Source organism: Heterodontus francisci, chromosome 15 (assembly GCF_036365525.1).
Source record: "Heterodontus francisci isolate sHetFra1 chromosome 15, sHetFra1.hap1, whole genome shotgun sequence".
In the NCBI taxonomy this organism is placed as follows: Eukaryota; Metazoa; Chordata; class Chondrichthyes; order Heterodontiformes; family Heterodontidae; genus Heterodontus; species Heterodontus francisci.
This window is the reverse complement of record NC_090385.1, coordinates 30,670,024-30,695,426: the sequence shown is the minus strand read 5'-3', so window position 1 is coordinate 30,695,426 and position 25,403 is coordinate 30,670,024. Positions and strand designations below refer to the sequence as shown.

At 43.0% G+C, this 25,403-nt stretch overlaps 1 protein-coding gene across 1 annotated transcript in view; it reads right to left on the bottom strand.

The window, feature by feature from the left end:
* Positions 1-24,308, bottom strand: part of LOC137377863 (actin-binding protein WASF3-like) — a 75,549-nt gene extending 51,241 nt beyond the window's left edge. Inside the window, exons 1-2 of the mRNA XM_068047933.1 lie at positions 24,176-24,308; positions 4,044-4,178 (exon numbers count right to left, since the gene is read on the bottom strand). Coding sequence (XP_067904034.1) covers positions 4,044-4,178; positions 24,176-24,308 — 268 coding nt within the window. The remainder of the gene's footprint in view (positions 1-4,043; positions 4,179-24,175) is intronic.
* Positions 24,309-25,403: the final 1,095 nt, after the last annotated feature.

Below are 25,403 nucleotides of genomic sequence, written 5' to 3'. Positions count from 1 at the left end.
CTTCAGGCACTGCTTCACAAACCACTGACCACCTCCAGGCACTTACCCATCGTCTTTCGTGACAAGGAGGCCAAAGAACAGAAGGACTTTGGTTATTTCAATTTTTATTCTTTAAAAAATACTCTGTGACCACACCCCACATTGCATTAATCGTAACTTTCTCAATGACTGAAAATGAACATTTTTGGGAAAATTTCAGGCGTAATGCTAAAAATTCCACTGATCTTCCTCCTTCACTCTCATCTCCAACAAGTGTGAGGACTTGGTGTGCTTCTTTGTCTAAGATAGAGACCATAATTTCAGCTGTCTCTGCTGCTTCACTCACCCTTCTCCTTTCCCAAGACAAATCTACACCCCACCTCCCTCAGGCTCACCACCACCCCCCACCCCACCCACTCCCACAGTGGTTCTGAAACTATGGCATTGATATTAACAGGAGGGCAGGAAGGGTGCGGGGGAGCCCTGTAGCGGGCCGCAAACCTAACAAGACCAGGCAACAGGACCTTATTTAAATAACATCTATAATATATGTGACACCCAAGCATAACAAGTGTATAATAACACAGCAAAGTCTACAGGGTTAAAATGCAGCCTTATATAGTGAGATAATTAATCATACCCCCCACATACAGGATTAATATTTGAGTTTATGGTGAGATATTCATTATTTTCCCCCTTACACAGGGTTAATTTTACAGACTGCTCTTTTCAGCTAAAAATCAAATGCTTTCAACCAGAACGAATATCCTGAGTTAGTAAGCTGTGGGGGTGTATGTGTAGGCACAAATGCATCTGCAAGCTGAAGTGTAAGGGTAGACGGATCTAAAGAGTATTACTCATATTCCAACACACTAACTGTATATTTGGTGGGGGCACGGGGGAGGAAGCATTGCTGAGGGCAAACTCACTTTCACAGTCACTGGAGGAGGCCTTACTGCTGTTCCTGAAATCAAGTAAAGGCTGGAGAGGACTGCTTTTGAACTGACAAACCAAGATGACAAACCATGATGAAAAGCCAAGCCCTGCAGTGTAGGACATCTGTGGCTTAACCCTCTGTGATGCAACATGTTGCAGAAATCCACAGAGTGGCTGCCAGATATTACTTTGCAATGTGGCCTTCAACAAAGTGTCTGTAAAACACCTGCTGTAACTATCACTTTTTTAAATTGTCAGTAACACCACCTGCAATAACTATGACCAGTAACTATCCCATAGGAATGTAGTAATACAGGTCCAGCAAGGACATTGAGCCCTTTGAACCTGTTCCACCATTCAGTTAGATCATGGCTGATCTGTACCTCAACCTAATTTACCCACCTTTGGTCCCTATCTCTTGATTCCCTTATAACAAAAGGTTCATCAACCTCAGTGTTGAAAGTTTCAACTGATCCAGCATTCACAGACGTTTGGGGAGAGAGGTTAAGATTTCTATTATCCTTTGTATGAAGAAGCGTTCCCTGATTTCACTCTGAAAAATAGTTTCTGCATGTATGCTGATAGCACCCAACTCTATATCTCCACCACCTCTCTTGAATACTGCACTGCGTCTGTGCTGTCAGATGGCTTTGCAACAGCCAGTCTTGGATGATTCACAATTTCCTCCTTAAAACTGTGGGAAGACTGAAGCCATCGTCTTTGGCCCCTGCCAAAAACTCCATATTCGTCACTGATTCCATCCTTCGGTAGAATGGCGGTGCAGGCTCGAGGGGCCGAACGGCTACTCTGCTCCTATTTCTTGCGTCCTTATGTACTCTCCAGCTACTTTTTCAACACATTATCTGACCCTATATCCTCTGCCTCACAAAGCATGCCTACGTCCATCTCCACAACATCACCTGCCTCCACTCCTGACTCAGCCCATATGCTGTTGGAACCCAAATCCAGGTCTTTATTTTCTCTAAACTCAACTATTCCAATATTGTCTGAGCCGGCCTCCCATCCTCCATGCATCATAAACTTCAACTCATCCAAAACTTGCTGCACGTATCCTATCCTACACCGAGTCTCTTTTGCCCATCACCCTTGACCTTGCTGAACTCCTTTAGCTCCCGGTAGCCCAATATCTCCAAATTAAAATTCTCATCCTCATGTTTAAATCCTTCATGACTTCACCCTTCCCTATCCCTGTTAACCTCCTCCAGCCTTACAACCCCATCAGAACACGGAACTCTTCAGACTCTGGCCTCTATACATCACCCTTCCTTTCAGCCCACCACTGGTGGACTTGGCATCACCTGTGTAGGCCCTAAACCTTTCCAATTCCTTACCTCCCTCTCCTAAAACCCTCCTGAAAACCTTTGATCAAGCTTTTGGTCATCCTTCCGAACAGCCTCTTCTTTGACTTGGTGCAATTTGTTTGATTAGGTCTCTGCTTTGGAATTTTCTTTTTCTTTAAAGGCACTATAAATAAGCACATTGTTCCTTTTAGCAGAGAAGTAGGAAACCTTGGAACAAGTTTTAACTCTATTTTTGTTTGATTATGCCTCTGTGCTATAAAAATTCAAGTTATTATTCTTCTTCCTGGGTAGTTTATCAAAAGCTTATGTAGGTCTTAAGGCAAGGATTGACACTCTCAAAAGGTATGGGGAGTTGGGACTCAACCTAAGGGGATTGTAAGGCTGGAGGACATTAAAACAGAAATGAACTATAGTAAGAAGGTTTGAAAAGACTCAAAAATGTAACAGCTATATTATGGGACTGCAAAAAAAGCTGTTTCTGAGGAGAGACATTTTCAGTGTTAAAAATCAGGCCTCGCAACATACACTCATTTGGATTGAGACTATATCATTTTGGTTTAGAAATCCCATCACTTTTGGTAAATCTCGCTCTTAGAAATTAAAAAAAACTATTTGTTTTAATCATGTATTTCATTCCTATTCCACAGTTCACAGCCTAAGTTACTCTTTACCCAGTTACCAAGTAGACAAACATTTTGCACAATTTCTGACTTAACATGGAGATGTAAGATGGTGGAAGGTCACTTTCCTGAACGAGTAAGGTTTCCTCTGTACATCTGAGTGGCTTTCTAGGGCATTAAGTGCCAAACACATAGTACTATCACCTGTAAGCAGACTAGGTACAGGTGGCAAACACAAGGTTCACTTCTTTTGCTGTTGGCACATCTTTTAAGTGCAAATTCATTGCTTTTCATGATGCAGTTTGAACCTTCAGTCCAGTAACTTAACCATTAGACTTCCATACCTATTGAGTGGAAAGTCAGTAGATTTACTGCAGATAGCATCTTATCTGCTGGGAGAAGAGTCCAGATGAGCCTGGTTTCTGGGGAGAGTTTCTGCCATTCATTGTTTATAGCAAAATTGTAAACATATGTGTAAAGAGCAAATTTACAAATTTATCACAAATCTGTTACAGTATCAATTGCTCCCCAAAGACAGCACAGCAGGAGTGAGCAACAAGCTGTGATTGAGTTAAAAAAAAGATTCAATCAGCTCTCTATGCATGTAGCAATAACTGCCATTTTAAGAACCCAAGCATGATCTTTCTGTGAATCTGGAAGGTAGCCATTTGTGTAATTGAGACTAATTGCAGATACCTTTACAGGTCCTGCATGCCAATGTGTTGTGAATAGTTCCTAATATGTGCTCTTGAAGTTCTTTACTCACTCTGTTTAACTGCAACTATTTAGTAATCTAGTGGAATGACAATAGGGTTATTATTTTGTCAGACTGAGATCAAATGAGGAAAGAAGTTTCTTCATCCAAACTCATCTTCTAAAGTAAAAGAACTCTATAAACATACTCAACAATTTAGTTCTGAAAAGGCTGGGAATTGTACCAACAAGCAGTAAGAATTTTTTCAGGCCTAGTCTGAACATAGGCCTTCCTTTCATTATATTCTCATTTGTGCTTTGTATTAATTTTTGCCCAGAGCTCCTTTTGCTTCACATCATGCTCTTAAATGGCTAATCCCTCTTCCCTCACACACACAAACACACTATGCTGCAGAAAATCCTCCCGGCACAATACAATGCAACTGTTTGTCAGCTTGCCCTGGTCTGCATCCCTCTTGCCCACTTCACTGACCTTCCTCTACACTGGAGTCCAGTTGGGTGACTTTAATTGCCAGGCAATCAATTCTCTCCTGGAGAGAATTAACTCGCATACCGAAATTATTAGCTTCATTAAAAAGCTCTCCGAATATATCTTCAGCATGTCTACCTGTGAAGGAGAAGGCAAAACATGTCAGTTAGAACCACCAACCAGACATCCATTTTAAGTGTTCTCAATTTAATAAAGAAACAGACAATTTAACAGGTTAATCTCAACCTACACATAGAGAAGAAACTGAAGGTAACAAAGATTACAGGTTCATTTTAATCACTCAGATTACTGAGTATCTTATGTAAGCAAACTGAAATCTAAGTAATTAGACTAATGAAGGAAGTATTTTATCTTTGCAATCTTAGAAGTTACAGCACAGTTTGCCACTTGTTCAACTGCAAAAGATTACACCGAGCAAGTTTAGGTTTCTGTTTAGAGAGCTTGTAAAGTACAACGTTAACAAAAGAAAAGTTCTGTTGTGCTTCACAGATAAACTGGGAGAAACATACTTGGTTTAGTTGGGAGGTGAAGTAAAGTGGGCCGGAATCATGGCTGCCACAGAGTCTCATTGTGAGTATTTTTTTTAAAATTCATTCATGGGGTGTGGGCACCGCTAACCAGGCCAGCATATATTGCCCATCCTAATTGCCCTTGAGAAGGTGGTGGTGAGCTGTCTTCTTGAACCGCTGCAGCCCATGGGAGGTAGGTACACCCACAATGCTGTTAGGAAGGGAGTTCCAGGATTTTGACCCAGCGATAGTGAAGGAGCGGAGATATAGTTCCAAATCAGGAAGGTGTGTGACTTGGAGGAGAACTTGCAGGTGGTGGTGTTCCCATGCATTTGCTGCCCTTGTCCTTCTCGTTGGTAGAGGTTGCGGGTTTGGAAGGTGCTGTCTAAGGAGCCTTGGTGCGTTACTGCAGTGCATCTTGTAGATGGTACACACTGCTGCCACTGTGCGTCAGTGGTGGAGGGAGTGAATGTTTGTGGATGAGGTGCCAATCAAGTGGGCTGCTTTGTCCTGGATGGTGGCGAGTTTCTTGAATGTTGTTGGAGCTGCACCCATCCAAGCAAGTGGAGAGTATTCCATCACATTCCTGACTTGTGCCTTGTAGATGGGGGACAGGCTTTGGGGAGCCAGGAGGGGAGTTACTCACCACAGAATTCCGGGTCTCTGACCTGCTCTTGTAGCCACAGTATTTAAATGGCTACTCCAGTTCAGTTTCTGGTCAATGGTGGCCCCTAGGATGTTGATAATGGGGGATTCAGCGATGGTAATGCTATATTAATGGTGGGACACTGTATTGTGCCTCAAATGTACTGCATATTAAATTCTTAAATTAACAGCACAGGGGAGGCAGAGTGGAGGCAGGTGTTTCTGCACAGGGAGAGAGGAAGAATCAGAAGGAAAGTAAACCTTGACTATTTAGCAATGGGTGGCATCTCAGTCAAATTAGTGACATCCCATAAACCCGCAAAATGAGAAGCGGAGAAAATATGCTTAAGACAGGAAGTTTCATTTTAGCAATAAATGATTAATTTTTCCCCTTCATTTTGCTGAGGAAACAGTTTTAAGAGTTAGGATGGTCTTGGGCCCAGCTATGCTTAGTCTGAAGGATAGCTGCCAGACATTGCTTAAAAAGTATTTTTCCACCCTCTTCTCAAGTTGATTATTCCTTCCTGTGATATAATTCCGCTACTCCAGGCACTCACCAGAATCCCACCCCAGTGAGCAAACAAACATACGAATCAGGAGCAGGAGTAGGCTACTCAGCCCTTCGAGCCTGCTCCGCCATTCAATAAGATCACAGCTGAACTGATTTCTCCACATCACCACCTACCCCGATAACCTTTCACCCCCTTACTTATCAAGAATCTATCTACCTCTGCCTTAAAAATATTCAAAGACTCTGCTTCCACTGCCTTTTGTGGAAGAGAGTTCCAAAGACTCACGACTCTCAGAGAAAAAATTTCTCCTCACCTCTGTCTTAAATGGGTGACCCCCTATTTTTAAACATTGACCCCTGGTTTTAGAATTCTCCCAAAAGGGGAAACATCCTTTCCACATCCACCCTGTCAAAGCCCCTCAGGATCTTATATATTTCAATTAGGTCACCTCTTACTCTTCTAAATTCCAGTGGATACAAGCCTAGCCTGTCCAATCTTTCCTCATAAGACAGCCCACCCATTCCAGGTATTAGTCTAATAAACCTTCTCTGTACTACCTCCAATGCATTTACATCCTTCCTTAAATAAGGAGACTAGTACTGTACACAGTACTCCAGATGTGATCTCACCAATGGCCTGTATATCTGAAGCATAACCTCTCAACTTTTGTATTCAATTCTCTTCGCAATAAACGATAACATTCTATTAGCTTTCCTAATTATGGGTTGTACCTGCATACTAACCTTTTGCAATTCATGCACTAAGACACCCAGATCCCTCTGCATCTCAGAGCTCTGCAATCTTTCACCATTTAGATAATATGCTTCTTTTTTATTCTTCCTGCCAAAGTGGACAATTTCACACTTTCCCACATTATACTCCATTTGCCAGGTCTTTGCCCACTCACGTAACCTATCTATATCCCTTTGTAGCCCCCTTATGTCCTCTTCACAAGTTACTTTCCTACCTATCTTCGGTCCCTTCATCTATGTCATTTATTTCCAGTTGTAAAAAGTTGAGGCCCCAGCACTGATCCCTGTGGCACACCACTCATTACATCTTGCCAACCAGAAAATCACCCATTTATTCCAACTCTCTGTTTCCTGTTAGCTAGCCATGCCAATATGTTACCCCCTACACCATGAGCTTTTATTTTCTGCAATACCCTTTGATATGGCACCTTATCAAATGCCTTCTGGAAATCTAAGTACAATAATCTACCAGTTCCCCTTTATCCACAGCACATGTAACACCCTCAAAGAACTCCAATAAATTGGTTAAACATGATTTCCCTTTCACAAAATCATGTTGACTCTGCCTGATTACCTTGAATTTTTCTAAATGCCCTGCTATAACATCTTTAATAATAGCTTCTAACATTTTCCCTAAGACAGATATTAAGCCAACTGGCCTGAAGTTTCCTACCTTCTGTCTCCCTCTCTTTTTGAATAAAGGAGTTACATTCGCTATTTTTCAATCAAACGGAACCTTCCCTGAATCTAGGGAATTTTGGAAAATAAAAACTAACACATCAACTATCTCAATAGCTACTTTTTTTTTTAACACCCTAGGGTGAAGTCCAGCAGGACCTGGGGACTTGTCGGCCCGCAGCTCCAACAATTTGTTCAGTGCCACTTCCCTGGTGATTGTAATTTTCTTGGGTTCCTCCCTCCCTTCCAGTTCCTGACTTAGAGCTAACACTGGGATGTTACTTGTATCGTCAATAGTGAAGACCGATGCAAAATACCTGTTCAATTCATCTGCCATCTCCTTATTATCCATTATTAATTCCCCAGACTCACTTTCTATAGGACCAACGCTCACTTTGGTAACTCTTCTTTTTAAAATATCTATAAAAACTCTTACTATCTGTCTTTATATTTCTAACTACCTTTCTCTCGTAGTCTAATTTTACCTTCCTTATCAATCTTTTAGTCATTCTTTGCTGTTTTATATATTCTGTCCAATCTTCTGACCTGCCTCCCATCTTTGTGCAATTATAGGCTTTTTCTTTAGTTTGATACTATCTTTAACTGTTCTGGTTAACTACGGATGGCGGGTCCCACCCTTGGAATTTTTCTTCCTCATTGAAATGTATCTACTCTGTGTATTTTGAAATATCTCCTTAGATGTCTGCCACTGCATCTCTATTGATCTTTCCCTTAACCTGATTTGCCAGTTCACTTTGGCTAATTCTGCTTTCATGCCCACATAATTACCCTTATTTAAGTTTAAAATACTAGTCCCACTCTTCTCTCCCTCAAACTGAATGTAAAATTCAGTCATATTATGATCGCTGCTACCTAGGGGCGCCTTAACTATAAGGTCATTAATTAATCCTATCTCGTTGCACAATACCATGTCTAGTATAGCCTGCTCTCTGGTTGGCTCCAGAATGTATTGTTCCAAGAAATTATCCCAAAAACATTCTATGTACTCCTCATCTAGGCTACCTCTGCCTCTCTGATTTTTCCAGTCTATATGTAGATTGAAATCCCCCATAATTATCACTGCACCTTTATGACAAGCTGCCATTATTTCTTCCTTTATACCCTGTCCTACAGTGTGGTTAATGTTAGGTGGGTGTACACCACTCCCACATGTGACTTCTTGCCTTTATGATTTCTCATCTCTACACAAACTGCTTTTACATCCTGGTTTCCTGAACTTAGGTGATCCCTCTCTATTGCGCTAATACCATTATTAATTAACAGAGCTACCCCTCCACCTTTTCCTAAATTCCTGTCCTTCCTAAATGCCATGTACCCTTCAATATTCAGATACCAATCTATGTCATCCTGCAGCCATTTCTCTGTAATGGCTATCAGATCGTACTTATTTATTTCTACTTCCACTCAGTTCATCTGTTTTGTTTCGAATGCTACGTGCATTCAGACACAGAGGCTTTACATTTGTCCTTTTATTATTTTTATAACCTCTAGCTTAATCTGATTAACCTCTAGCTTGATTTACTCTTAGATTTGTATGGTCAGTCCCTTCCTGTCACAGTCTGTTTATCATTTCTCATATTAATATCTTTCTCTCTTCCCTGCAAAGTCCTTACAAACAACAGAAGTGGGGATGTTCGCTGATGATTGCACAATGTTCAGCACCATTCACAACTCCTCAGATACTGAAGCAGTCCGTGTAGAAATGCAGCAAGACCTGGACAATATCCAGGCTTGGGCTGATAAGTAGCAAGTAATACGCTCCACACAAGTGCCAGGTAATGACCACCTCCAACAAGAGAGTGTCTAACCATCTCTCCTTGACATTCAATGACATAACAATTGCTGAATCCCCCACTATCAACATCCTGGGGGTTAACATTGACCAGAAACTGAACTGGAGCAGGTCAGAGGCTCGGAATCCTGCAGCAAGTAAGTCACCTCCTGACTCCCCAAAGCCTGTCCACCATCTACAAGGCACAAGTCAGGAGTGTGATGGAATACTCTCCACTTGCCTGGATGGGTGCAGCTCCAACAACACTCAAGAAGCTCAACACCATCCAGGACAATGCAGCCCACTTGATTGTCACCCCATCCACAAACATTTATTCCCTCCACCACCGACGCACAGTGGCAGCAGTGTGTACCATCTGCAAGATGGACTGCAGTAACTTACCAAGGCTCATTATACAGCACCTTCCAAACCCGCAACCTCTATCACCTAGAAGGACAAGGGCAGCAAATGCATGGGAGCACCACTATAGGAAGGATGTGATTGCACTGGAGAGGGTGCAGAGGAGATTCACTAGGATGTTGCCTGGGGTGGAGCATTTCAGCTATAAAGAGAGACCAAGGCTGTTTTCGTTAGAGCAGAGAAAGCTGAGGGGGGACCCGATTGAGGTATACAAAATTATGACGTGCATTGATAGGATAGATAGGAAGAAACTTTTTCCCTTAGCGGAGGGGTCAATAACCAGGGGGATAGATTTAAGGTAAGCGGCAGGAGGTTTAGAGGGGATTTGAGGAAAATAATTTTCACCCAGAGGGTGGTTGGAATCTGGAACACACTGAAGGGGTGGTAGAGGCAGGAACCCTCACAACACTTAAGAAGTATTTAGATGTGCATTTGAAACACCATAGCATACAAGGCTACGGGCCAAGTGCTGGAAAATGGGATTAGAATAGTTAAGTGCTCGATGACCGGCACAGACACGATGGGCTAAAGGGCCTGTTTCTGTGCTGTATAACTCTGACTCTATGACCACTACCTGCAAGTTCCCCTCTAAGCCACATACCATCCTGACTTGGAACTATATTGCCATTCCTTCACTGTAGCTGGGTCAAAATCCTGGAATTCCCTTCCTAACAGCACTGCTGGTGTACCTACCCCACGTGGACTGCAGCAGTTCAAGAAGACATCTCACCACCACCTTCTCATGGGCAATTAGGGATGAGCAATAAATGCTGGTGCGGCCAGCAATGCCCACATCCGTATAAATGAATATTAAAAACAAACAGGCACCACAAAAATTGATGTGGTGACTGCCTAGGCCTATACATTCGTATAATTTTGAGTCATTTGAGTAGGGCGTCTGAGTAACATTTACTAGTATCATCATCTGGCACATTTCCAACACTCATGCTAGTCTATATTGCTACAATTTGCATTTTGCTGCACAATCGCTCAGGATAGCTACAGATCTATGTGGGAGCAGACCCAAGGGCAACAAGAAAGCTCCTGAAACCCTAGATTATGCTTCTCTCAATCCTATTCACCAACACTGTGGGTGGAATTTTATGCTCTCCCCTGCAGCAGGTTTGGAGGCGGTTAGTGCAGGGCGGGAAGGTCTGTGCATGGCTTTCCTGCCCCGACACCAATCGAAGTCCTTAACTGGACAATTAATACCTAATTAAGGTCCTCTTCCCACCGCAGGTGCAATTACTCGTGCCTAAACAAGGGACAGTCAATGCGAAGAGGGGGGGGTCCACTAAAGCAGCAGCCTCCGTGGTGGCACTGTAGCTGCTGGCCTCTGACTGGCCAGCATCTGTGCAAGGCCGGGACTTCTAGCAATGGGGTCCTAAATCATACAGAAGGCCTGCCGTTGTCCAGTTAAGTGCCTGATTGGCACTAAATTTGGCAGGCCTTCCATACAAGTGGCAATGCGGGGATCTCGGTGTCAGTTTCCCCCGCGTCAAGACCCCTGCTGCCAGCACAAAATTCCACCCAGTGAATCCAAACAAGAATGAATGCTGTAGCTTGGACTGCTAAGTCTCAAGAGCTCAAATCAAAATATTGGAATGGAAGCTGTAGCTCATCTTATAACCATGGCCAAGGGCAGCTCCACTGCAGTGGAAAACTGGAGTGGCCACAGGTGCAGTAATTTTCTACAGTTTTGTTAGGCAGTCAGGCTGCACTCCACAGATGCAGGTTTTGAATTCTTCCATCGGTGTCCCCAAACTGTGACTGTGGCCAGACACATAATTGCAGTGGCTACCAGAGCAGGTTGCATAGAATTATATCGAACTGCAGCACAGAAATAGGCCATTCAGCTCAACCCAGTCCATGCCAGCACTTACTCCTACCACCCTCATTGATCTAAATCTATCAGCTTAACACTTGATTCTCTTCTCCCTCATGTGCTTATCCAGCTTTCCCTTAAATGTATTTATACTATTCCCCTCAACCACTCCTTGTGGTAGCGATTTCAATTCTCACCACTCTCTGGATAATGGAGTTTCTTCTGAATTACCTATTTGATTTTTTTGGTGACTATTTTATATTGATAGCTTCTAGTTTTGCTCTTCTCTACAAGCGGAAACACTCTCTCTGGATCTACTCTATCAAAACCTTTCATAAATTTTAAAGACCTTTAAGGGTCAGCCTGTATATCCTTTCCTGTAGGTATAACCTTGCAGTTCATGTCTCAGACTTGATAATCTTTTTTTTGCACCCTCTCCAGTGCCTCTGTATCCTTTTTATAATATGGTGACCAGAACTGTACACTCTGTATAGTCAGAATTGGGTATTTAGCAGTCAGTGGCTCACCTCCTGACTCCCCAAAGCTTTTTCACCATTCACAAGGCCAGGCTGGGTACAGTTGCAAACAAGATTCATGAAGCTCAATGCCACCCAGACAAAGCAATCTTATTCATCTACACTTTATCCACTAGCATAAGCATCCAACCCCTCCACCACCAGTGTACCATGACTGCAGTGTCTATGATCAATAGGATGCTGTGAAGCAACTGCCAAAGCTTCTTTGACAGCAACTCCCAAATCCATGACTAGATAAGAGCAGAAGCTACACGGGAACACCACTACCTCCAAATCACACAGCATCCTGACTTAGACATAAGTTGTTGTTTCTTCATCATCATTGGGTCAACAACCTGGAACTAACTAACAGCACTGTGGGCAACAAGGGAGAGGAAATAAATGCTCACCTTGACATCCTAGCCATATCTAAAGAATGAATTTTTAAAGAAAGGTTGCACCTCTCATACTTCTACCTATGCTTGCTCCCATCACTTTTGCTAGAGAAGCAATCCATAGGATCAGAAAACAAAGTTACACTTTGCCATGTTGTGATACTTCATATCCTCTCCATCACAAAGACCACATACTTGCAACTCTGTAATTATCAACTGTCTCCAATCCTATCTTAGCCTATTGTTTGCTGAAACCCACATCCATGCTTTTGTTACCTCCAGATTTGACTATTCCAATGCTCTCCTGACTGGTCTTCCCTCTTCCACCCTCCGTCAACGTGAGCTCAGTCAAAACATATCCTTACTCGCACCAAGTTCCTGGTCCAGCGATGCCTTGAATTTAAAATTCTCATCCTTGTATTCAAATCCCTACATAGCCTTGCGTCTCCCTATTTCTGTAACCTCTGCCAGTCCTACAACTATCCAAGAATGCCGTACTCCTCCAATTCTGGCCTTTATGCATCCCCGATTTCCTTCACCCACCATTAGGTGTAGAGATCAGGGAGGGGGGATTGTGATATACTTGAACAAATTAGCATTGAAAGGGATGAAGTATTAGCTGTTTTTGTGGGCTTAAAAGTGGATAAATCCCCAGGCCCAGATGAGATGTATCCCAGGCTGTTATGTGAGGCAAGGGAGGAGATAGCAGGGGCTCTGACACAAATTTTCAAATCCTCTCTGATCACAGGAGAGGTACCAGAAGACTGGAGGACAACAAATGTGGTACCGTTATTCAAGAAAGGTAGCAGGGATAAACCAGGTAATTACAGGCCGGTGAGTCTAACATCTGTGGTAGGGAAACTATTGGAAAAAATTCTGAGGGACAGGATTAATCCTCACTTGGAGAGGCAGGGATTAATCAAGGATAGTCAGCATGGCTTTGTCAGGGGGAGATCATGTCTAACAAACTTAACTGAATTTTTCGAGGAGGTGACTAGATGTGTAGATGTGGGTAAAGCAGTCTACATGGACTTCAGTAAGGCTTTTGATAAGGTCCCGCATGGGAAATTGGTCAAGAAGGTCAGAGCCCATGGGATCCAGGGCAATTTGGCAAATTGGATCCAAAATTGGCTTAATGGCCGGAGGCAGAGGGTGATGGTCGAGGGTTGTTTTTGCGAGTGGAAGCCTGTGATCAGTGGTGTACCGCAGGGATCAGTGCTGGGACCCTTGCTGTTTGTAGTGTACATTAATGATTTAGACGTGAATATGATCAGTAAGCTCGCAGATGACATGAAAATTGGTGGTGTCGTTAGCATTGAGGAGGAAAGCCTTAGATTACAGGACAATATCGATGGGCTGGTAAGATGGGCAGAGCAGTGGCAAATGGAATTTAATCCTGAGAAGTGTGAGATGATGCATTTGGGGAGGACTAACAAGGCAAGGGAATATACAATGGATGGTAGGACCATAGGAAGAACAGAGGGTCAGAGGGACCTTGGTGTACTTGTCCATAGTTCACTGAAGGCAACACCACAGGTAGATAAGGTGGTTAGGAAGGCATATGAGATACTGGCCTTTATTAGCCGAGGCATAGAGTATAAGAGCAGGGAGGTTATGATAGAGCTGTATAAAATGCTAGTTAGGCCACAGCGGGAGTACTGTGTACAGTTCTAGTCTTCACACTATAGGAAGAATGTGATTGCACTGGAGAGGGTGCAGAGGAGATTCACCAGGATGTTGCCTGGGCTGGAGCTATGAAGAGAGACTGGATAGGCTAGGGTTGTTTTCATTAGAACAGAGAAGGCTGAGGGGGGGACCTGATCGTACAGAAAATTATGACGGGCATTGATAGAATAGATAGGAAGAAACTTTTTCCCTTAGCGGAGGAGTCAATAACCAAGGGGCATAGATTTAAGGTAAGGGGCAGGAGGTTTAGAGGGGAGCTGTGCCTCGATTTTAAAATCTTCATCCTCATTTTCAAATCCCTTCATGGCCTGGTCCCTCCCTATCTCCTAAATATCCTTCAGCCCCACAACCTTCCAAATAGAGGTAATGAGTACAAAAGCAAGGAACTTATGCTGGACCTTTATAAAGCTCTGGTAAGGCCACAACTACAGTACTGCATGCAGTTCTGGTCACCACACTTTAGGAAGGATGTGAGGGCCCTTGGGAGGGTGGAGATTCACCAGAATGATTCCCAAAGTGAGGAATTTTAGCTACAAGGTTAGGCTGGAGAAGCTGGTGAGCAAAGGAGGGAGAATTGATAGAGGAGTACAAGATTATGACAGGTTTAAATAAGGTAGACAAAAATCTATTCTCATTAACTGATTGTGCAAGGACGAAGGGACCCCAAATTTAAGATTTTGGGCAAAAGATGCAGGGGGAATATGAGAATTAACTTTTTATGCAGTGAGTGTTAATGACTTGGAACTTGCTGCCCAGGAGGATGGTGGAAGTGGAGATGATAAATGATTTTAAAAGGAAATTGGATGGGCGCTTGAGGAAAATAAACTTAAAGGGCTACGGGGATAGAGAGAGAGAGAATGGGACTGATTGGATTGCTCTTCAGAGAGCCAGCATTGTCTCGATGAGCTGAAATGGCCTCCTCCATAATGACTTTATGACTCTATACCTGTGTTCCTCTAACTCCGCCCTCTGAAGCATCCCCGATTTTAAATCTCTCCACCATTGGTGGCCATGCCTTCAGCAGCCTGGGCTCTAAGTTTTTGAATTCCTTCCCTGAACTGCTTGCTCAGGTGGATGTAAAAGATCCCATGGCACTATTTTGAAGAAAAGCAGGGGAGTTATCCCCGGTGGCCTGGCCAATATTTATCCCTCAACCAACATAAAAAAATTATTTGGTCATTATCATGTTGCTGCTTGTGGGAGTTTACTGTACGCATACTGGCTGCTGTGTTTCCTGCATTACAACAGTGACTACAATTCAAAACGTAGTTCATTAGCTGTTAAGCACTTTGAGATGTTGAGCTGAATCTTACCAGCCCCTCGACTTTGGGGTTCATGGCAGGGGGTGGGGGGGGCCCGTAAAATACTTGCAGGAGCAGCCTGCCACGACCCCCGACGCATTTTACTGGTGGTGGCATGGCCTCAGTGCAGACCCCCGCCGCTCGGCGGCAAGGCCTCCATTTAAATTGTCAAATCAATGCAAATAAATGTAGATATACTTACTGTGACCCGGCAGCCGTCCCATGCCGATACTACGGCCACCTGCCACAACTCGTGCACTTTCGGAACTCCATACGGAGTTCCGAGGCGACACACTGGTGGGAAGGGGGGAGGGTTGAAATTATCAGGGTGGTGGGGGGAGGGGGAGGGCGGGGAAACCATTTCTATTGGTTGTGGGATCGATGGAAAGGGGTTGAGGGGTAAAGTTACAAAGCGCGAGGGGAATAGAAGAGGAGGTTTTCTGGTGTGTAAATAACATGAAATGGCCATTGTGCGGCTGGGGAGGGGCCTTGATCTGTTAATAAAGTTTTCCGTTTAACTTTGCCCAGTGTGACTTTAAGAATTTAATTTGTTCAGAAGGGCTTGAAGACCTTTAAAAATGGCACCGGCTCCTGCACAGTGGCGCTGGACGCCATTGCTGCGGACGTGCGGTCACCCCCTCTATGTCGTCGGGGGTGACCACTCCGTCCCCTCCTTTTAAATAAGCCCCCGCATGAAGGGACAACGGTTCTGTGTTAGAAGGCCGACAAGTTCAAAGCACGCCGCCACGATGTGCAGCGCGCCAATAAAATTCAGCCCGTCCAGCGGTCATGAAAGGCACTATATAAATGTAAGTCTTTCTTTTTAAACCTTTCCACCTCTCTAACTTGCTTTCCACTTTAAGATGCTACTTAAAATCTACCTTTTTGATCAAGCTTTTGGTCCTCTGTCCTAAGATCTGCTCATATGGCTCTGTGTCATATTTTGTTTTATAATGTTTCTGTGAAGCACCTTGGAACTTTTTATTACATTAAAGGCATTATATAACTACAAGGTCTTGTTTATAGGAATGCAACATACAGGTATGTTGTATGGGCAATGTATTTATTGTATGTTGCTTCATAGATTATATAAACCACAGAGCAAGCACATTGTCATGCCAGCAGTACAGAATATTCTAGTAAAACATGGATATTATATGTCTGTTCATATAGTTTCGAAATGCAGAATTACTAGAGTGCTAACACTTCAGTTTTATTAACAACCACTATAAGCAGAGTTTGTAAAATCAAGAAAAATATAAGAAGTACTTTGGCAACTTTCTAAAGACCATCAAATTTCTTCCTCACCTGCTCATGTGTTTGGTGCCTAACTGAGACAGTATTTACCAATTTCTGCCAACTCCATTCAAGCTGCTCTAAGGGCCTACATTGGAGGGAGGCCCCAAGTATAAAAAATCCCCTTTTTACAGGGACCTACAAATCTGTCTTATTGAATGGAGCAGTTCTTGCGTGTATCCTTGCTTTAACCATTTCTCCTCCTCTTCAGCAGCAAGACAGCCTGATGGGAAAATAGCAGGCTTTTTAAGAGCAGCTAGTGCTAGATAACATGTTCCCGACGTCCTGCATGCTTCCAGCACACCATGTGCTATGCACAGGAAGAGCTGGCATTTTATTTAAATGAGCCAACAATTCTTTATAACTTCATGTTAGCTTATGTTCTGCAAGTGTGCAGCATTCCCTAGCAGCAGTACTGTGGTGACGGCCATGGCAGGGAGTATATTATTGACACCAGCTTTCTCCTGGGTATTCTGAAGACTAAATTTAACTTCATATCTTTGCTTGTCAAATTTTCTTAAAGACAGGTATTACGACCAGGTGCGAAAGGTGTCTACGGGTCTTTCTCAGGCTTCACCTGGTCTTACTGTGACAGGGTTTTGTTTTAAATGTACCATGTTTTGAGCTCCCCCTTGTTGAATCCTTGTTCACTGCTTTCCAATTATAAGGCAAAGAAATGAGCACAAACAGGCTTTCTTAAGTTTAAAGAAGAAAAGTAAAATTTACTAAAACTTTAATTCAGTTAACGCCTACAGATACACGCCACGCCCCACGCTAGCATGCATACATGATACGCACATGCAAATAGAGACAGAAAAGAGCAGATGAAAAACAGAGAGGTTTGAGGCAATCTCTGAAGAAGGGATTTTGTTACTGTGCTTCAAGCTTGTTGTAGTCCTTGCTTGTAGGTAGATCTTACTTTTCGTTGGGGCCCAGTATTCTTCTTAAACCTTGTTCACTGTAGGAGACTTTTCTCTCTCAGGGTTCATATGTCTTCAATGGATTCCGAAGCTGGTGAGAACGATTTGAGAGCAGACAGGACAGAGGCGTTTTCCAGTCCAGGAGCAAACAGCTTTCTGAGTTTTAGAACTCTGTGGCAAGTTCAAATTCAAAAAAACTCCAACAGCCACTTAGTCATGTGACTAAACTAGTCTGATCACGTCTGTTTGTGCATTCGGTCATCTTAGCAGTTAACTTAGAATGCTAGCCTCTCCACCTTCAACATCTGGTAATCAGAAGTCCATTGAGGATTAAATTGGAGCAGGAAGTGGCCTCTTTGTCCTTTTCAAGTACTGTCTGTTACTATACAAATGTCTTTCCAGTCAAGCGTCTGGTGTCTCTTTTTTTAAAAAGTTCTTTCTTTACTCCAGTAACAGTTTAAAAATCAATGTTCATGTGGCGAAATATGTGTGCCTCATTCATGGCAGGTGGGGGCCTGCATGACACAAGGGATTCTGGGAATTCATGGTAAGTCCATCTGGGTCTGGGAGGAGGAAGTACGGTTCCAGCAAAGAGTTCTGCTGTCTTTTAAGGTCTGCTATATTTTGACCTCATTTTCACAGTTTTGTTCTTTCAACTTCTTACTTGTGTATTTCTGCCATATCTTGTTAGCTATTTTCACACCCTTTTGCTCTTAGTGTTTTTCTTTGCTTCAATGAAATGATTTTTGCAGGTTATTCACTAATTTTTACTGCTGTGGAGGATTTTTTTTGCATGAGGTCACACACAATCTGGACCTTCAACATGTGGTACCCTTTTCTATTAAGCAGAGAGTGTGTATTGAAACTGAGGTGGTTGCAGAGAGAGGGAGGGAAGAGGCCTGAGAGAATCTATAAGCAGGAATGATAATTTTGAATATAAAGCTGTTTAAAGCTGTGGAAGGGAGCCAGTGGAGAGTGGTAAGGATAGGGGTTATACAGGATGCAGGCAATGGGGAGGAGCTCAAGAGGCTAATGACCACAACATTGGAGAGGATGAGCCTGAAATTGACAGACATAGATGAGGGTCTCAGCAGCATTGGGGGTAAGGTGGGTAATTTTGCAACAATAGAAATAAATCTTGTTGATCAACCGAACATGAGGTTTAAAGCTGAGTTGAGTGAAGCAGGACGTGGAGATTCCATACTGTCAAACTTAGTCTGAGTGGGAAGCTGGGAGTGGTGGAAACGGAGGCTAGGGTGCAAAGAAACTCATGGGAGAATGAAAATTTATATTAGAGTCCATTTGGCAGAAAAAGCACAAACGCACACATTGAACAAATTGAATATGAATGAGTTTCATTGTGTCAATGCTTCACAACAAATCAGAAACCTGACAGTTGAAGATTTTTATGAACAGATTGCAATACGAAACTAACTTCCCCATTAATTTCAATGGAGGTCATTTTGTTGCACTAGTGAGAGATCCAGAAATGACTGTAAAAAAAGAGGGACCACAACTAGCGACCATAAATATAAGATTTTCACTTCTTGGCATTTCTTCGCAGACGAAGATCTTGGGAAGGTTGTAGTCATCGATTGCAGGTCCGCTGGTGGCTAGTCAGGCCTATCCGTGACCGGCAGATTCTCCCACAAGTGAAGGTGCAGTCACTGCTGGGGGCAATTGGATCTATCCTTCTCCTCCTTTTCTCTTTCATGCTGGTTCTTCGCTCAGTCTCAAAGGTGTCTGTAGCCCTCCTAATGTAGCATCTCCAGGCATCACGATCTATGGCCTGCGCTTCCCAATGGCGATGGTTAATGTGGCACACAGAGAGGGACCTCTTCAGGGAGTTCTTGAAACATTTGCATGCGGTCCCTCTGTTCCTTTCACCCGTGGTCAGCTCTCCATACAACACGATCTTGGGCAGGCGGCTCTCGTCAATCCGGGTAACGTGACCCACCCAATACAGTTGGCTTTCCAGGAGGATGGCCTCAATGCTGGTGATGTTGGCTGTTTCCAGGGCTTCAATGTTTGTGATGTGGTCCTGCCAGCGGATCTTGAGGATGCTGCGGAGGCAGCGCTGATGGAGGCACTCTAGGAGGCATACATGACAGTGGTATAGGACCCATGACTCGGCGCCAAAAGGGTGGTGAGGACTATGGCTTTGTACACTTTGAGTTTGGTCTGTGCTCTGAGGCTGTGGTTGCTCCACACTCGTTTGTAGAGTCTGCCGAACATACTTTTACTTTTGAGAACCTATTGTCCACTTCCTTGTCTATGGTGGCATCAAACGAGATCACGCTCCACAAATAAGTAAATTGCTTGACGGCATTCAGCTCGGTTCCCTCGATGACAATGCTCGGTGGTCTATATTCTTCTAGGGGTGCAGTCTGATGCAGGACTTTAGTTTTCTTTAAACTGATTTTTAGACCAAACAGTTGTGCCGCCTTGGAAAAATGTGTTCTAAGTTGCAGGTCTGACTAACTGTGGGCCAGGAGAGCACAGTCATCAGTGAAAAGAAGTTCACAGATGAGTTTTTCTTGTGTCTTTGTGTGAGCCTGAAAACGCCTGAGGTAGAAAAGGCTGGAAGCGTACATAAACTCCCTCCTTAAGGTCTTCCATTGCATGCTGCAGCATCATGCTGAAAAACATGGTGAACAGGGTCGGGGCGAACACACATCCCAGTAGAGATATGTCCACTTATGAGGCGTCCAAAACTAGGGAGCATAAATATAAGATTTTCACTAATAAGTCCAATAAGGAATTCAGGAGATAGTTCTTTAATCAGAGAGTGGTCAGAATGTGGAATTCACTACCACACAGAGTGCTTGAGGCAAATGGCATAGATGCAATTAAGGGGAAACTAGATATGTACATAAGGGAGAAAGGAATAGAAGCATATGTTGATCGAGAAAGGTAGGGGAAGACTTGTGTGGATCCTAAACACTGGCATAGACTTATGGGGAAAATAACCTGTTTCCGTTCTGTAAAATTCTATGAAATTCTATGTATAGAATACATGTATACTATATACACATTGGTCAGACTGGAAACACAAGTGACAAAGCCTTGAGCTTATTAAGTTCAGCCAGGCTCATGACTTATATAAATATAGCTTCATAGGAGGAGGTAGGACATACTGATTGTATAAAGTGATAATAATGGTGAGAATTTTCATTGCTCAGATGCCATTGTCCATCATGTTTTATCTAAAATTGAAGCTGTAGTTTCAGGCCTCATTTCTGTGGAGATTATAATACCTGGCCACTATGCGCCCTTGCTGTAGATTGTGCCTTTGTTTTTTTGTTATATCACTGCTATAATGGGCATACTTTCACTGCAATTTAAATGAAATGCTCCCCCAAACCAGTGTAGCAGTAATCCACGTGGGCCAGAATGTCTCAGTTTCAATTCTCAGTCTTTGCTGAGATAGGCAATCTCTACCAGGGTGGCAGCCAAAGTGCTACAACTGGCCTCAGTGTCCCTGGATTCGGAAATGGGGGAAGAATCAGATGGGACTCTTTTTCTGCTATTCCTGCTGGAAAGTGTTCTCTAAGTGGACCTTGGCTCAGGACAGCATCAGGTTTAGCTCTGATGCTACCCATGGGGGAACAGCCTGCTGACACCTACAAATGAAGAATGTTACTTGGCCAAGGTACATGAGAACAGCCAACAGCGCTTGCAATGGTACCCCAGTAAGGATCAGCAGTGAGAGAAAGGCTATTCTCTCAGTAGAATTCAATTTAACAACAACCTCCTATTCTTTTGACACCTAATTGTTTTCATATTGATCAAAACATAGATGTTCCTTTCTTAAAGGGACTATGCAGGCATTTCATATTACTACAAAGCACTTGATGCTTTCCAGGATCTTACTTTAAATATATTTAATCTTTTTGATAACATATGGGTCAAGTCTCAGGACACATTTTAACATTCATGAGACAGTGCAAAATGATTAAAGCAGCAGGTTTAGAATTCTGTCATGACTATTAAAATTCATTATTCAGAGCAGCTATCACATCTTCTGCTAGTTACCCATGAATCATTACTCATCATCCTGCAAGATCATCTACTTTGTTCACCTACTTTGTTTAAAGGCTCCCTGAAGCGAGTGGAGATGGAAAAATAAATTGTTTCCAGGCTGGGGCATAGGCTGAGGAGGAGGCTAGTCAGAAACTCAGCTCAAGACCTGAAGCTGCTAGAAGGAGGAACAGCAGGGCAGAAGGAGGGAGCAACACATGGAAGATAGAGGAGTGGGACCAATCGCAGCAGTGGAGTGGGACATAAAAGTGGTGAGAGTAGGCTTAAAACAGCTTAGAGTCGGGGGTTGGAATTCCAGGCATGGTGGGGTCAAAAAGGCAGTGAGTGGGGCTAGAGGGTTTATGTAACCAGGAGAGGAAAAGAGCCTCGGGAACAAGGTCAAGGAAAGGATCTGGAAACTAACCATCGAGTAGAAGTGCAGCAAGAAATGGGGTTGGATGCTGACGAAGCCAAAGGAAAAAAAGGTGCTTGGTGGTGGGAATGGAAAAACACCATAGCACCATCAGTGGTGGGATACCTGCAACTACAATGTGACTGATGAGTGTTTACATTGGAAATTTCCACTCTAAATATATACTTCGGAGTTTCAATTGTAAGTGTTGACATAAAAAGCATTTGCAAAAGCAGTGACAAAAAGCCAGATTTGAAAACAGGAAAAATGCATAACACACAAGATTTTAAATAATAGACAGGTTTTCCCCTTTCTTTTCTTGTTTCTGAAGCTAATGAGTGTTTGCAAGTTATTCATCAATGTGTAGCATCACTGCTATGCCCAGTCCATTCACTCTCAGTTTCCAGCAATGGTCATTTGGATAGCAATCAGGAACGGGGATGCTGACTGATTTTCCCCTTTTCTAGACCAGACACATTGAGGCCAAAGTACATTCAAAATATATTTTCTGTTCAATTTTCTCTTCTTTGAAGGCTGATTCATAAATCTGGTTCAGAGACCACTTTGCACCACACCCAAAGAGTCAATGTCACCCAACTTAGATCAGTTCACTAAGCACAGACCAGGAATCAAAATTGGGGCTTTCTTGGTCAATATGGCTCAGTATTACACTGGGTGGTGCACTTAGCAATAAAATCATTGGGTCAGCTTTATTACTGTACTTTTATACCTGATGTTTAAAACTGTATTCTAAATAAGCATTTCTTAATTTTATGTTGTTTCATGGTAGAATTGTTAATATTTCAGCTTTATTACAAACAATTACATTTTTATAAAATTATTTATTTACTATTTAAAATAATTAAATTGGTGGTCCTTTGCCAGGTTCACTATCTTGAAATACAGGCAACTAAGCAGAGTGTTATTATAAATCCTGCCAAATTTATGTTCACATTTTGTGTGGGTAAATATCAGGGCAAAGAACGTCAAGTACTGGAGAATGGGAAACTGTTTTTGTTCATGTATCAGCAGCAGCACAGCCCATGCAGGGTGAAATTTCCTCCACTCTCTTCTAACAACCTGCCTCAACTTCAACTTTAGAAGCGTGCACGCTACTGCATCAGTGTGATATTTCCAGTTCCTATACCATGTGCTGTGAGACCATTATCACGCTCACGAGAAGGGCAGCGATGAAAATACAGAACCAAACTAAAGAGTTATAAAAAAAATTGGAACAATTTTAAAGAGACTGGTACATGTGCTGTCAACAAAATGGAGGACAAGACACATGACCCTCAGCATCTCTTGCACTCCAATCCATATCCACGTTCACCAAGACTGAAAACCAATTAAGGCCCGTTTGCATGGAAATGCGACAATCACACCTGGATGTGAGCTATGCTCAAACAGAACGAGACAAGACTGTTTTCAGACTTCTCATCTCCGAATAACCTCATCTCCTCAGAATGGGGCCATCATCAAGGCCATTATACAGCCCAACAAGGACTGAACCTGAAGCCACATGGGTGAAACTAACCCTTGTAATAATTCACCTTAAAAGCTAATCAACCTGAGGAACAAAAGGGAGAGTCTTGTCAGGACAGGACTATGGACATCATCATCGGTCCGGTCTGTCATCAGCTCTCACAGTACAGCAACAAAACAGCCATTAATAAAAGTGAGAGAGAGAGAGATGCCAGCCAACACAGTTGAACCCTGCTGAGACATGTTGGAAGCTAGCTACAGCAGAGACAAGAAAGTGCCTTTGCGAAAACACCTTCTCTATTGGTGAGAATTGACCTAAGACATCAGCACCATCTTCAACCCAAATTGAACTGCCAGGAGACTTCAACAGCCAATCAAATACCAGATCACCAGCAAACAGGCCTGCAACTGTAAAAATTCACCTTCCGAGGGGGATCCCACAGTTTATTCATAAAACAACAGACTTTTACAACCTGAACTCTGAACACCTCTTACCCTGTACTTTTCTATCTATCTTCTCTTGAGAGTGAATGCATCCATGAGTGGTGTTGCAATTATTTCGGGATGTGTTTAAAATAAAAGTTTTTTTTAAACCTACGAGAAAACCTGTCATTTGTCTGTTTATTTGACAAATAAAACACAAAGGGTTAAAACACTAGTAACAAAAGCACTTGCTGTGGTCAGTTGGGAGATGAACAGTGGGAACAAGCCACATCATCACCCACCTGGCCATAATCCCATGCTTACTAGGAAGTGAGTTGAGGCTATCCAAACCCATGTGATCTATGTCCATTGCAGCCAGCAGGGAATGGATGGTTTCCATCACTTGGAAGAGTGCAAACCCAGGCTGTCACTCACTTCCCCCAGAAATACATTTTTCTTATATGAATGATAAATCATTGAAAGAAAAACAACAGAAAATAGATTAAACATGAAGCCTTGGTTACGTACTGAGACTGCCAAGCTGCTTGATAATGGCAGCTAATGTGCTGTTTGTCACACATTCCAACTCACTGGTGACACCTTCTGGTAAAGCCCCATGACACAAATGCCGTGGTTCAATGATCCTCTTGATGAGCGGCATCTTTGGTTCAAATCAACATCAAATCCCTGAAACAGAATACGTTACATAAAATCAGACAAGGCAAGGATCATCATATAAAAGTAGTCACTTTTAACCAACATTATTTCCCTCACAGTTGTTCTATTAGTTCAATTGATATTAGTGAATCAATTGTGTTTTTATGGCTTTTATGACAATCTGTCATGGTCACTTTTTTGTCCAGGATTTTTTTAATTGAATTCAAAGTCTGAAGCTGCCATGGTGGAATTATGAACTTGTGTTAAGGTCTTAGTCAAGACTTTTAGATTACTAGTCCAGTAACATAACCACTAAACTGTCATACCCTGTGGTTCAACACATAAATTAACAAACTTACTCAGAGACCCTTTAAGATATACCTAATGAAGAAACCTCTACATTGCTTTCATTGATCTCACCAAAGCCTTTGACCTCGTCAGCAGACGTGGTCTCTTCAGACTACTAGAAAAGATCGGATGTCCACCAAAGCTACTAAGTATCATCACCTCATTCCATGACAATATGAAAGGCACAATTCAACATGGTGGCTCCTCATCAGAGCCCTTTCCTATCCTGAGTGGTGTGAAACAGGGCTGTGTTCTCGCACCCACACTTTTTGGGATTTTCTTCTCCCTGCTGCTTTCACATGCGTTCAAATCCTCTGAAGAAGGAATTTTCCTCCACACAAGATCAGGGGGCAGGTTGTTCAACCTTGCCCGTCTAAGAGCGAAGTCCAAAGTACGGAAAGTCCTCATCAGAGAACTCCTCTTTGCTGACGATGCTGCTTTAACATCTCACACTGAAGAATGCCTGCAGAGTCTCATCGACAGGTTTGCGTCTGCCTGCAATGAATTTGGCCTAACCATCAGCCTCAAGAAAACGAACATCATGGGGCAGGATGTCAGAAATGCTCCATCCATCAATATTGGCGACCACGCTCTGGAAGTGGTTCAAGAGTTCACCTACCTAGGCTCAACTATCACCAGTAACCTGTCTCTAGATGCAGAAATCAACAAGCGCATGGGTAAGGCTTCCACTGCTATGTTCAGACTGGCCAAGAGAGTGTGGGAAAATGGCGCACTGACACGGAACACAAAA